This window comes from Pleurodeles waltl, chromosome 3_1, assembly GCF_031143425.1.
Source record: "Pleurodeles waltl isolate 20211129_DDA chromosome 3_1, aPleWal1.hap1.20221129, whole genome shotgun sequence".
NCBI lineage: Eukaryota > Metazoa > Chordata > Amphibia > Caudata > Salamandridae > Pleurodeles > Pleurodeles waltl.
In genome coordinates, this window is record NC_090440.1 from 669,053,086 (window position 1) to 669,067,374 (window position 14,289).

General features: G+C 44.7%; 1 protein-coding gene across 8 annotated transcripts in view; it reads left to right on the forward strand.

Annotated features, from left to right (window-relative positions):
- RAB3IL1 (RAB3A interacting protein like 1) overlaps positions 1–14,289 on the forward strand; it is a 139,795-nt gene that overhangs the window by 83,092 nt on the left and 42,414 nt on the right. For all 8 annotated transcript variants that reach the window (XM_069223227.1, XM_069223228.1, XM_069223221.1 and 5 more), the window contains 2 exons: positions 4,232–4,445; positions 8,598–8,693. In XM_069223227.1, coding sequence (XP_069079328.1) covers positions 4,232–4,445; positions 8,598–8,693 — 310 coding nt within the window. The remainder of the gene's footprint in view (positions 1–4,231; positions 4,446–8,597; positions 8,694–14,289) is intronic.

Here is a 14,289-nt window from a genome sequence, read left to right on the forward strand (position 1 = left end):
CAAGAATGTCTCCAACACCCTGATTTCCTCTCTCATGCCCACCGACCTACAATCCTGTGGTGTGGGAGGGAGGCACCGGACATAGCTAGTCCCAGCCACCTGCAAAAACTTCTGCCCCCGACGACCCTGCCTTCAAAGTTGAGAAAACCCAGGAGTTGTTGTGTGACGTGCAATTCGATCTTATACAAGGACCGGGCATGTCTGAGGAAGTCTGGTTTTCATTCACCTTTCCAATTGGCAATCTCGCCACTAAGCCTTTCGTGTCCAGTTCAGTGCCCAAGAACGTCAGCACACAAGTGGGGCACTCAGTCTTCTCCGGATACAAAGGAACCCCATCTCCCGGGCCAGTCTTTCAAACCCTTCCAAAGCCTTCCTACAGGAACTGGATCCAGCCTTACCCACAAAAAGGAAATCATACAAGTAATGTGTCACCTCCCGATGCCCACACACCTTAACAAAAACCCATTGGAGGAAAGTGCTAAAAGCCTCAAACAGCGCACATGAAATGGCACAGCCCATCGGGAGTACTAGATTGCCCAGTCTAGCTGCATGCCCAGTAATACAAAATCCTCAGGGTGGATAGGCAGGAGCTGAAAAGCCACTTTGAGGTCACATTTTGCTAGCTCAGATCCTTTGCCACACCTACAAACGAGCTGAATGGCATCGTCCTCTGAAGCATACACCACCTTCGTGTCTTATTGCAGGATGAAGTCATTCACCGATGCCCCCTCCGGCCAGGATAAGTGATGGATGAGGCGAAACTCACCCTTAGTAGTTTTGGGGACCACACCCAGAGGTGAAATCATCAGATTCTCAAGAGGCCATTCGAAAAATGGACCTGCAATGCTGCCCTCTGCCACTTCCTTTGTCAATTTATCTGCTACCAATCTAGGCATTTCTTTGGCAGACCACAAATTGTCCACCCATCTCTTCTTTCTCGGCCCTTGATAACCTATCCGGAGCCCTTCTTTAAAACCCCACTCCAATTTGCACACTATGTCCCCATTCAGGTATATGCGCAACCACGGCAGCAAGACCTCTAGCTTAATTGGCGTAGGCGCCCTTCAGTGCAGGAGCGCCTTGCATCTCTCTACCCCTGGCGGTTCTCCACTGCTCTGCTGGATTGGTGAGCAAAAACCACTGCATGACTGGGTGTCTTCCACCACATTTAGAGCACTCATGTTTGAATTTACAGGGATGTCTCAAGCAGAAACCCTTATTAAAGTTCCAACATGCCCTTGAGGTAGATATCTGGGTTTGCTGTATGGTACCCATCCCCCCTTGGGTGGGACACGACTGAAAAGGCTTGTATACCAGCGGTAGGCCACTAGCAGTATGTGTCGATGCTTCGGCATGTGATGAAGTCATCCAAAGCCATCCATTGCATCCACAATTCTGAGTCCTCATCCCCCCATGGCTTGTCATAATTCATGCTTACACGGCCCAAAACTCCTCGTCATAGCTCAACCAGGCGAACCACCCAAAATGCATTTGGGCTTTGCGTATAATGTCCATGTTTTTAAAAAGTGCAAGGGCCATGTTGGTAAATTTCTCGCAATAGATAATGGCCTATATCAAAAAGGCTGAGGTCCAACTGTCTATAGTGATCGGTACCCTGGGCCGGCGAGCTAACTCCCACTCTTCTTCCTTGGAGCCCTCTTTAGCCTGTATGTCCATATGGATTAGTTTGAAAACATCCACACACTCATGCCACCAAATCCTAGCCTTTGTCTTGTCAGCCACATGGGAACCTAACGGCATCGCAAGGCCCATGTAAGGGAGCCGCTTCTTATGCCCCCCACTGACCTTGTCATCCCCTTCCATGCTGTCTCCCGTCGCTTTTTCCCCAGCCTCACCCACAGTAGTCGTATCCTGTACTGCCGTCTGCTTGCCGTCCCCCTCCTGTGCCCCACTAGCTCCAGGTGTGTCATATACTGATTGATCACCCACCCCTATGGGTTTAGCCACAGCTGTACCTTGGTCCTCCCCCCACACAGACCACCATTCTCCCTTACCTCCAACACGGGGAACCACAGCCTTAGATGCAGTCAAAGCCTTGCGACCATGCTCCTCCTTATGTGCAGCCTCCTGCAACGTCCCACTGTTCGCATTCTCCTGTAAGACAGAAAATGAAGGGGGGGTTGCTCTGCTCTTGCGCCTTTTCCCCCTCCCTTTATCCCCACTCACCTCACTTTCGCCATATCCCCGTCTTCCCATTTGTCCGACTCCACCTCATAGTCAAGTTCCACCACATCATCTTTGTCCGTCTCAGCACCCCTCGCATCCATTGCATCCCTCCACTCGTCCTGCATGGTGTCCGCCATACTTGCGTCTGGCACGTTCCTGCGCTGCAGAGAAGGCCGCTGAAGACCCCTCTAGTGCTTCAGCCCAACTACCAGGGCCGTGCTATGCCTCGTTGGCATCACCTTCTTTCTGCCAGCCTCCTTTACTGGCTTGGACTCTCCGCTCCTCTCATGACCGTGTGCTCCACTCGTGCCCATCATGCTGCCGGAACCCATGGCTGCACAAGCCTCTTGACTTCTCTTCCGCTCCCTGTGTGGAACCCATACCCAGCTACCTAGCCCTTCCCCAGGGCCCAACAGGCCCCCATGGCCCCCCTACCCACCTTCCTCTTGGGCAGCCACTCTCTCCCAAAGGCTTCTTCCCTGTCCCTGCATAGCTGGGCCCACCTTTCTTCCGTCTCCGCCACAGCTCTCCCTTGTTCCTTGATCCTGGCCTCTATACCCACTGCAGACCAATCCTGTGCCTTTTATTGCCCCTCTGTAATGCCTGTTGAGTCCTCACTCACTTGGCCTGGCAAGACCCCCCGAAACCCATTCTGCTCCTCGCTGCCCCCCATGGCACCAGCCTCCTGTGCCCTGCTCTGGCCCAGCCCCATACCATGTCTCCCAGCCCCCATTCCCTTCCTCTTGCCAGGGGCTCCATCCCCGCACCTGCTCTGGCTCCTCTCTTGCCGAAGGAGAGGTCTATAGGCAAGCTGCCCTGATTACTGGGCCCAGCCACCTCGCTCAGCTGACCCCCAGGCTGCCTGCACACCTACTCAGTGCTAATGGCCCCAGCAGGGCTCATCGTGGGGCCCACCCCCTCCTCCTCCGCTTCATGTCTGCTTTGCTAGGCCATGAAAGGGCCTGGTTTTGAGTCCGGGGGTAGGTGGATGCGCTGCGGCCCCTCCCCTGCTGATTTGTGCCCCTTAGCCCTTTCGGGCGAACCACATGCAGCGACCGCAGCTGCCACGACGCTGGAGGCAGCGCTCGCCTGGCGCGCCAGGCGCGTCATGCCGACGCAGGCCTGGTCCAAGACACCAGGCCTGAGCAGATCGGCATGGCCGGCTTTGACGAGTACGTGAAGCGCAGCCCGTACTGAGTCAGCTTCGTGGCTTAAAGCCATGCTGCTGCGCATCAAGCACACTCCCCTGTCTACCTGCTGGGACCGGCCAAACTTTCAACCGCATGATGGGCTGGTGCTGAAGGCCCCTCCCCTAAACCCCTTATAAAATCTCCATCCCTCCCCCATGCATCTTCAACCAATCCTATCACCCTGCCCTCACTTCCCCTCCCGAAACCTTCCGTGGAGAGACTAGACTGTGTCTGCTCTCCTCTTTCTAAATGAGTTGGGGAACTAGCTGCTGCCTGAGGTGAGGGAGCAATCTGCAGTACCAGAGAAGCCAGCGAGAGCAAGGGGAGGAGAACAAGCAGCTCCAGCAAACAGCAGAAGAAGCGTGGCAGCACCACGCTTTGTGAAGAGCTGTTCAGAATAAACAAAATAGTCCCAGGGGCAATACTCCAGGGGAGTGAATGACTTAACAAAAGGAGGGATCAGGGAGACAAATTACCCACTGGCTAGCAAGGAACTTTACAAGACAACGGATTAGCCATATGACAAAAGGTGGGAGGAGTCAGATTCCACAAAGTACATACAACAGATCATCCTGACAGCGCAAGTGCTGTCTAGGCTCGACCTAATGACAAACTACTCTTACAACAACTTCTAATTGGTGGATGGCCCGTTAGTAAAAAAAACAAAATGTGAAAAGGAATACTTTCTAGACCACAGAGTGTTGTTTAATAAAAAAATGCCACTCCGTGTTGTTAGAAACCTTTGGCAGTGAGATGTAAGATGTGTTTCTGAATCTGTTACGTTGTACTGTTGAGTTGTTTGCGGTGCCTTGGACTGGACAGCCTGGCTCACAAAGCTGTTTCTTTCCATATAGCCAATCTGCAGTAAAGGCAGTGGGTTTGCAACTGAGCAAGCAGCACCCACTGGGAGAATGGAACCATTCAGAAGAAGTAGGGAACCATGTGACTGCCAAAGAGGAGCAGCCACCCTCGCAGACCTACGATGTCTCTCGTCTACGCAGTTCATCTGTGGAAATACGGGAGAAGGGATCAGAGATCCTGAAGGAAGAGCTACAGAAAGCTCAGAAGGTAAGACCTGCCACTCAAAGCTACTTTTCCTCTGTGATCCTGGCACACATACCTCTCTGGACTTCTTGTATTGGGCACACCATTAGGGTTCCTAACTATATGTGTAGCAGCTGAGGTGGAGGGTGTTATGGGTCAGAGGGTGCTAACGCTACAGTCTACACATCTATCTAGCTGATTCTCTATGTCAAGTGATGTTTACTGAACCTAGTAAGATGGCTGTGGGCATTAAGGAAGCATTTCACAGGCAGAAAGACAGAGAGCTTCATGGGTCAGAAGAGTACTGAGCAAAAACACAGAGAAGGACTCGACAGATTGAACAGTATAACAGATATAACCCCAAAATGGGTTTTAGCAATAGATGTGTCTGCCTCCCCAGACATTACAAGAAGACAGCATCCTCTTAGTCACTGAGCTTTGATTTCACTGAGTATCTGCCATTACCATTATTGGTTGGACAGGAACTGGGCAATATGTTTAGTAAGCACTATTTGAGACACGAAAATAAAAGAATGCAATATATTTATGGTTACTATGAGTCCGACACTTCCTTCCTAGACACTTTGGGCCTGATTATGACTTTGGCGGAGGGGATTACTCCATCCCAAATGTGATGGATATCCCGCCCGCCGAATTACAAGTCCATTATATCCAATGGAACTCGTAATAGGGCGGGCGGGATATCCATCACATTTGGGACGGAGTAATCCCCTCCGCCAAACTCGTAATCAGGCCCTTTCTTTGGCAGAGCTTTTTAGCCAATGGTGTAAACCTTTACCACTCATCACAGTGTAGGTTTTATAAAAAAAAAAGAAAAGAAACTCAACACTGCTGCCTGAAGTGTTTATTCAACCCTGGGCATCATGGCTGTGATTGTTACCCTCGCCAGATTTCACAAGGTCAACCCTATGACATTTAGCTGCTAATTGAAATCAATAGAAGGGCTCAAAATTCAGCAAAATGGCAGTCACTGAAAGACCAAACTGGTTTGACATGGTAGTCCATGAAACCCATTCTCATCTTTGGCGATAACTTTTCTGTGTTTCAATTCATAGGTGGCTTTCAAATCTGATTTACGAGATTAATGGTGGGGTCCCATTCTGGGGGAGTGTGAAGAGCACAACGTGTTCCCCTCAATACAGCACTCGCCATATAAACCATCTTAAAATGAAAGTAGCTTTCTGAGCTCTAAAAGCTTTTCTTCTTGTGGATGTTAACATAAGTGCGATTGATACAGTCAACTCCTCTCTAATGCTTACTGCTGATAGCCGTTGAATCTGGGCGAAGATGAAGATCCTGTTCTCAGCAACATTTTAGCAGGAAATCTGAATGTTCATAGGAGGTACAATATCTCTGCCTGTCTCCGAGATCCCAGAATATAAAGTACAAATAATGTTTTCCATAGAAAACGTGCCCAATAAGGCAACATTTACTGTTTCATTTATAAAACATCCAATCAACCAAAATGAAACATAAAAAGCACATTTGACTGGAACACCACTACATATAAATACACAGAGAAAAAATGAAAAAAACATAAAATGATGTGTTAATCCTTAATAAATTAGAGCTATGAAACTGTGACTTTCGCTGTAAGAAATTGCAGAATGCTGCACTATGCCATCACACCTGTGGAAACTGTAAAAACCTTCTTACTGATTAGTACCTTCAGGCCAAATGGAAAGATGGAAGAACCCAAGAGGAACCTTTCTTGGTTCTTTTTCAGACCCTCGTATACTCTGTTAGCGGCATCCTTCATCACCAGGTCTCATACTGGTTGCTATAAACCAGGATGGGCTCTAGCATATTCCACAGAGTACTTTTAGTAGCTTCCTACCGGTGTCAAAAATAATAAAAATAATGTCCCTACACCAACAGAGCGGGTGAATGTCTGTAAAAGAACCAATAAAGTTTCCTTTTTGGTTTCTTCCTTCGTTACCTTCGGTCTGAATGTACTAGTCAGTAAGAAGGGTTATAGGTCAGGATATACGCACATATGATGTATTAACTGGGGAGACAGTATTCTGTACCCCACAAAAATCTCTTTAACTTCCCTGGACATAAAATATTGAGTTTGACCGTGGCAATATGTGTAGAAGGCTGCACTATCCCATCATGTCCAGCTTTGAGACTGTTAGGCAGTTTGTTTCGAAAGGCAAGAGCAGATTGAAACAAGAAGTCTGAGTTCAAAACTGTGGCCCGAACCTCAGGGAGGCAGACGAGGCTTACATTAATAAATTTAATAATAGTGAAGAACTAGGACTACAAGTAAGTAACTTTCCATCTTCACCATGGGTTTGTCCCTGATATATAAAAGATAGAATAAAGTAACAAGGTTACACACCCCCAAGCGCAGTCAGTGCAATAGAGTGAACACCTAAGTAAACAAGGTATGGAGAAAAGCCTGACCCACAAAACCATCTGCCATACGGTCCCAGTCAAAACAATAATGTTTTGCTAAAGTATGGACTGACCTCCAAGTATCAGCTTTACAAATTTAAAAAATGGGAATATTCCTTATCTTAGTTAGCAGAAGCTGCCTTCTCCCTTGTAGAATGGGCCTTAGGTTTACCAGGCAAAGGCCTGTTAGTTGTAACTTAAGAAGTAACTATACAGGAGGCAATCCACCTAACAACTGTGTGCTTAGAAGAAGCTAGACCCCTCTTGACAGTCCCATAATTGAGAAAACACTTTTTAGCTTTGTGAATATACTTTGGTTTTGTCTAAATAATGTAAAGCTCTCGTAAAAATAAATGAGACTCCCTCAGAGTTGTTGAGTTTGAGGTAAAGGTCAATAAATACACGTTTTGATCGAGATAAAAACCTGAAATGACGTTTGGAAGAAAGGATCGATGAATATGCCACAAGACTACATTTCTATGAAAAATAGAAAAGGGTTCCTCTGCACCAAGAGCTTGAAGCTTGCATACCCTTCTTGTGGATGCATTGGCTACTAAGTAAGCAATATTCCAAGTACGATTCTGCAAACCAGCCTTGTATGTTGGTTCAAAGGGAGATGCAACATAAGGACAATACTTAATTTCCTAAGAGGTGAAGGCTTCCTTACTGGGGGAAATAAATGTTTTCTTCAAACCCTCTCTAACATGGTGAAGAAAGATGATTGGGAAGAAAATACATGATCATGTGGTTCAGGACAAGGCATCCTTTGTAACAGACAGGGATGACCTCAATAATGTAACTTTGAAAACAGTCCTACTGCTTTCTCTCCACACTTCCTGCAAACATTTTACACCGGCTGCAAGTCCAAAGTTTATGTTCAATTGCCAAGGTGTTTGAAAAGGATATGTTTAGTGAGACCTCTCAAAGAATGTCATGCTTCTGCCTCTCATTTTCTGATTTATATTTAGGCACCTAATTTAAAGAGGCTTTGATATATAAGTAAGTAAAAGTCACCCTCAGTAGTAACTCCTTCATTCTTCTCCTTCCCCTCTTCAGTCATACAAGCCACCTTCCTTCACATAAGTTCTATACAGGTATTTAAATATTTGCCCTCACTAGCAGTCTGAGGTGACGGTAACTGGGTGATGAGGACTCAGAGTCTGGAAGTGGGTGGCTCAGCTTACATTTTTAAGCACCCACCGTGGTTCTACAGTACATTGCAAGTAAAGACATGTACGTTGTGTGACTGGGAGGACTGACATAGAGAATTACTATGGTGAGGGACTTTTGATTTTCATCAACTTATTCTCTCTGGACCCAATTCTGAGTTGTGTTCTTGGAAGCATTGCATCAAGGTATGAGAACATTGCAAAAAAACTGAAGAAACAGTCAGTGTTAGGTCAAGACTTACTACAGGAAAATCCAAGCCTGAAAAGCAACTGCATATGGTAGCCACAATTCAAAATTCTGATAGCCTGGCCATTTACTATCTTGGATTTTAAATGTTTCATCATGTCTCTGTCTTTGTTTCTCGTCTCTCTGAGTCTGGTAGTCTCTGGCATGCTAATATTTTATTGGCTTTGTCTAAGACCCTATGTAGTCCCTCGTCTTCACATGTTATCTTTGTGTATCTGATTATGTCTTTGGCCCATATTCCTCCATGTCTGAGAGTTTGTTGAGGTAACATCTGACTGCATAGCCCATTCTTCACTGGACCACTCACTTTACAGATTGTCTCTGCTGTCCTGTTCCCAGGAATTGAAGCTGAAGGATAGAGAGTGTGAGAGGTTGAGCAGAGTGAGGGAGCAGCTGGAGCAGGAGCTGGAAGAACTAACGGCCAGTCTATTTGAGGTATGTAAACCCACTCAAAGAATTCCCTCATGAAACCCATTCTACAGAACTATCCCATTTGCTTTCCTACTTTACCCCTATAATCTAATAGCTCGATCCTTACAGCTGCCTACTCACTATCTTAGGTACCGCACAGATTTATCACTGCCACACATTTCATCCTTTTATAATCTGTAATGCAAAATGGTCCAACCCCACCCAACAATTTTGCAACTGTACCAAGGATAACTACTCCTAAAATACCCCTCTATACAGGTCACACAAACCCATAGTCACCTAACCCTCCAGTAGAAGCATACTCCACCATTTGTCTTCGTACAATACCCAACATTCACAATAATGTATAATTCCACAGGGAATACCCATCATTTTGACTACTCTGTGGGCTAGATGTACGATGCATGTGTTTTGGCATGTGCCAAAGGCTAAATGCGAGTCTGTAACTTGTTAGCGAATCGCATTTGACTTTTGCAACTTGGTACTAGGAAGGAGTGTGTAAAGTGTGTCCCTTCCTAATAGCGAGTCACACTGGTATGTATGAATGTTTTGCGACCAGGAATGTGGTCGCAAAACATTCATACTTTACGACTCCTTGAAGGAGGCAGTAACCAATTTGCAACAGGAAGGGGTCCCAAAGGGACCCCTTCCCTTTTGTGAATGGGGGTGCCAACATTTTTTCAGAGCAGGCAGTGGTCCCACGGATCATTGCCCACTCTAAAAAAAATTAAAAGAAAACTTCTTCATTTTGATTTTTGAAATACATCCAGTTTTCCCTAAAGGAAAACGGACTGTATTAAAAAATTGCTTTATTTAAAAATCAGTGATGGACATGGTAGTTTGCTGACCCCAGCAGGCCACCATCCCTATGAGTGCCAGCCATTCCCAGAGGGTCGCAAAATGCGACCTGCCTCATGAATATAAATGAGGCAGGTCCTTTGCGATCAGTTTAGGAACCACAAACAGTGTCACAGACACTGTTGTACATCAGTGTTTGGACTCGCAATTTGCAAGTTGCAAAAAAATGCAAATTTGCGAGTCGGAAACACTGAGGGTCGTACATCTAGTCCTACATCCCTTCCTTTCAGAATCCCCCTTAATTCACTGTGCCAACATTACATCACCTTCTTCCGTAAAGTTTTACTATAGACACCATTATGACTTTAACCCACCATGTCCCAAGCATTACATCCGCCACCCAAACATTACTTCAACCCTCCTCTCTTTGATCACTGTCTCAGCTTTGTAGCCAGCATCAGCAGCAGTGTTCATACAGTATAAAAATAGTACTCCTCTCTTTCCCCACTTTATCATCCATTCACCCACTGCACCATTCTTATCCCATCCTGCTGTGCAATTTCCCCGCTCCATGGACACTCAGGCGCCAGCACCTACCTCACCCCTGGTCCATCAGTGATGTTAACCAACTATACAGTTCTCCGTCAGACCCAATTAAACAAGCCTTCCTCACTTGAACTCCAAGCCTCACATTCTTTCTCACAAGCTCTCACCTCTCAATTCCCCTGGTAGTCTGGTTCATTTCTCCTGTGGTAGTTTGTGTAGAACTAGGTTTCCATTTCTAATGCCACACAGCAACAATATATTTGACAAGGTCCCCAGACTAAATCCGAGCATCTAGGAAGCCTTATAACACTGCCCTTTCCTCCTTTAGCTCTTGATGAAATCACAGATTTGTTAATCATGGGTGGGGAATTCCTATAGTCAAAAGCCCAGGACATAATGTTTGGAGTTGAGGGCAACCTTTTTATATTTTTATTTATTTTCACCAGGCAAGTAGACCCAACCCTCAGCAGGACAAACTCTTTGGATTTCCTGATGTCCCACTGTTAAGAAAATGTATGCATCCATATAAATGATGTTCAAAATGTGTATATACTTTATCAATGGAAAGCCTTACTATTAAGGTTAACTTTTTAAGGACGTACAGTGAACTACCATAGAAACTTTTACATGTTTGCAAAATTTCAAATTATATGGGCTCTTACAATTCTCCCTGAATGATCCTTGATTATATGCAAATAATGCTGAACAATGGAAGCATGTATTTTCAAAATGAAACGTACCCAAATAATATTTGTAATTTGAAAAAAGCCAAAAGTAACAGGCACATCTTCTAAACTGTCATGCAATATTTATGGTCAACTTAAAATAAAATTTCTTTAAGGCACTATTTTGTAAAACATGTTAGAAGAATAAGGGATAATCAGTGCAAACTTAATTGAAGGCAACGTGCAATTAAAAACAATTAGAGCCCCACTTCCTAAAGCAAATCACAAACGTGCCCCTGCAGTACTACGAGGTTGAATTGGTGCAGTTGCATGTCTTTCAGAAATTCCCAAAGGTTTACAAAAGTAGGCATAAAAACTATACTAATAGGAAACGTTTGTGAATTCCTTTTTTGCACGAGCAAATATACACACATTGGTTTGTTCACTTGAAAAACTGCAGAGCCAGTGCAAATTCACTTATACAAAAACTTTTTTCCACCACTGAAAAAATATTCCCCCTCATGGAGAAGCTCTTTTGCCTACAACCCCATCTCACATATGAAGAGGATGGTCTCTTCCCTCCCTGGAAAATGTTCTACTACTGCGCATGTCAGGTGTACATTTTCAGCAGTTTCCAGTCTGGGAAAGGGTTGGAGAGGAGTTGGTGAATACCTTAAATATGTACATTTGTAGGTGTGCAAAAACCCACAGGCTATTGCAACCCTGAAACTATCACTGCTCAATTGCTTCCAGTACCTTTGAGTAGGTATGCTCACACAACATCTCTTTTTGAGTGCAAAACCAACTTTTGCATGTGTGATTTCAACTTACATGCATAAAAAGACATTGAGAATCTGGCCCATAACATTTTGTCTCATACAAGACCTTGCAGAGTTCATCTAGTTGCAAAACGTAAACTAGCTATTGATCTAGCACATGTTTTTTTTCTTCACAATTAATGCAAATAAGGGAACTGAGGAACATTGAGCTGAAGTGATCTGCCCAAGAACTACACAATGTGCTAAAGTGGGGAAGATCAGATTGTGACCAATCTTGTTGCTTCTCAGTTGGCAGCTTAAGCACTGGACCTCAGATATAATCAGAGGCTTGCTAAAATCCAAACCCTGACATAACATGAGCCAAGGTATAACCAAGGAGGATGTTATTAGAGCTCTGATATCTGGAGAATGCTGCCATAATCTGTACCCTTGCTGCATGGCATCGAACAAGATAAATGGATTTTTGTACAGAGCAAGTAGAGTTTCTGAAGCATTCTGTCCCCGTGGACAAGTAGATATTTTTTATCAAAATTCCACACCTCTGGTTAATTATTTAATTTATTGGTTTATTTAGCAAGTCACTCACATGATGGCTTAAAGAAGGTAAGGAAAATATACAGTTAAGCCTTGAAGACAAGAAGGAATAAAGTTTGTAGAATTGGAAAGGTTTTCATATGTGCCCTTCTAAAGAATGGCATAGAGTAGGCCAGTCTTAGCTGCCACATTCCATGCTCTCGGAGCAATGCAGAAAAATCTTTACTTGAAATTTAGCCCTATTCCACTTCATGTGTTGTGTTTTGGTAGCATTAATACAAAAAGTACACTGTTCCTTACTCTAGGGTGAACAATTAAAGTTTAGGAGCTAGAGCCCTCACACACCCGAAGGGTGTCATGCTTCATCATCGGGAAGCTCCTCGTCAGACCGGCAGGTGCAATGTCTGACGGGCTCCCCTTTCGGGGGCTCTTTGCCAGAGATCTTTTTATATATGGTGGCTGCCGTTAAATCAAGAAGGTCAGGCACTCGATATGGCAGGAGAGTAGAGAAAATATTAAGATTGATTAGGGACCCCTCAAATAGTCTGTTTACTGGCAATACAAAGGGGTCACGATCAAGATTAAAAACATAGTTAAGTGGACAATGAGAATAATGCTCAACCACTTGAAAAGCCTGGAGTACTGGGAAATTGTCACCTGACCCCTAGGGTCTGGTCAACATGTTTCGCGTAAATGTGGTCGTGAAAGATCCTCTAACGCTTCATCAGGACCTATATCAAACTAGACTTCTCCTGGCTATATATAAAAGAAATCACTAACCTATTATGTGTGTGAGAAAAAATAGGTACCAGTCACTTACATTTTGAGTAAACTGTCCCGTCAATAGTCTCAAACAAAAAAAGGTCGCCCCGCCCTCTTCGTGTGGGGGGCCCCTTGGGGAGTAGCACGATCCAGCCTATTGCTTTTTTAAATAGGAGTCCTCGATTTGGGAAACCTACCCTCAGCGTGCTCACCCCGGAGACCTTTTGTTTGAGACTATTGACGGGACAGTTTACTCAAAATGTAAGTGACTGGTACCTATTTTTTCTCACACACATAATAGGTTAGTGATTTCTTTTATATATAGCCAGGAGAAGTCTAGTTTGATATAGGTCCTGATGAAGCGTTAGAGGATCTTTCACGACCACATTTACGCGAAACATGTTGACCAGACCCTAGGGGTCAGGTGACAATTTCCCAGTACTCCAGGCTTTTCAAGTGGTTGAGCATTATTCTCATTGTCCACTTAACTATGTTTTTAATCTTGATCGTGACCCCTTTGTATTGCCAGTAAACAGACTAGTTGAGGGGTCCCTAATCAATCTTAATATTTTCTCTACTCTCCTGCCATATCGAGTGCCTGACCTTCTTGATTTAACGGCAGCCACCATATATTAAAAGATCTCCGGCAAAGAGCCCCCGAAAGGGGAGCCCGTCAGACATTGCACCTGCCGGTCTGACGAGGAGCTTCCCGATGATGAAGCATGACACCCTTCGGGTGTGTGAGGGCTCTAGCTCCTAAACTTTAATTGTTCACCCTAGAGTAAGGAACAGTGTACTTTTTGTATTGATTTATCGTATTGGGAGTACGTACACTGGACCTGCAATTCTCCCGATCCCTCCCTTTGTTGATACTTTTGGTAGCATTAGCCATGTTAGCCAAAGGAATGAATGCCCATCTGTTACAGTATAAAGTATAAAGTTAACTCAATTTTTAAAGATTGTAAGCCACATTTTAGTGAACATTTCTAAAATGCTGATAACTGCAACATTTATTCCTTATCAATGAATGCTGCAGTTAAATATCCTGTTGGCCTGCTAGTTCCTGACATCATTACCTATGCTCTACAATGATATGATGTTCAGCTCCAGATCCAGCCTGATATTTCTTTGAACACAAGTGTGTGTGATATTTTATTTTTTCTCTAGCCTGGCTGGATCCAGTATTAGTGTGATGCTCGCTTGCAAAATAAGCTTGAAATTGCTAAAGGTGATCATTGTTTATTCTTTATGTTTAGTTCTGGCTTGCCAAATTAGCTGTTGCCAGACCTTCTTGATCAACTGAAAAAAAGCTGTAAGAAGCAATGCAGGTTGGGCCTTTGGTTCCTCCCACATACTGATTCCCTTGGATGCAGCCTTTGCCTGGGTAGAATTTGAGTGCTTCCCCTGAAAACCAGTGCTTGTTTTGAATATTTTGGTTAGCCGGATTGAGTTGGTTATGTTAACAAGCCAGTGATTAAGGATATAGAGCTAATCTGTTTGGTGCAAAACATTATT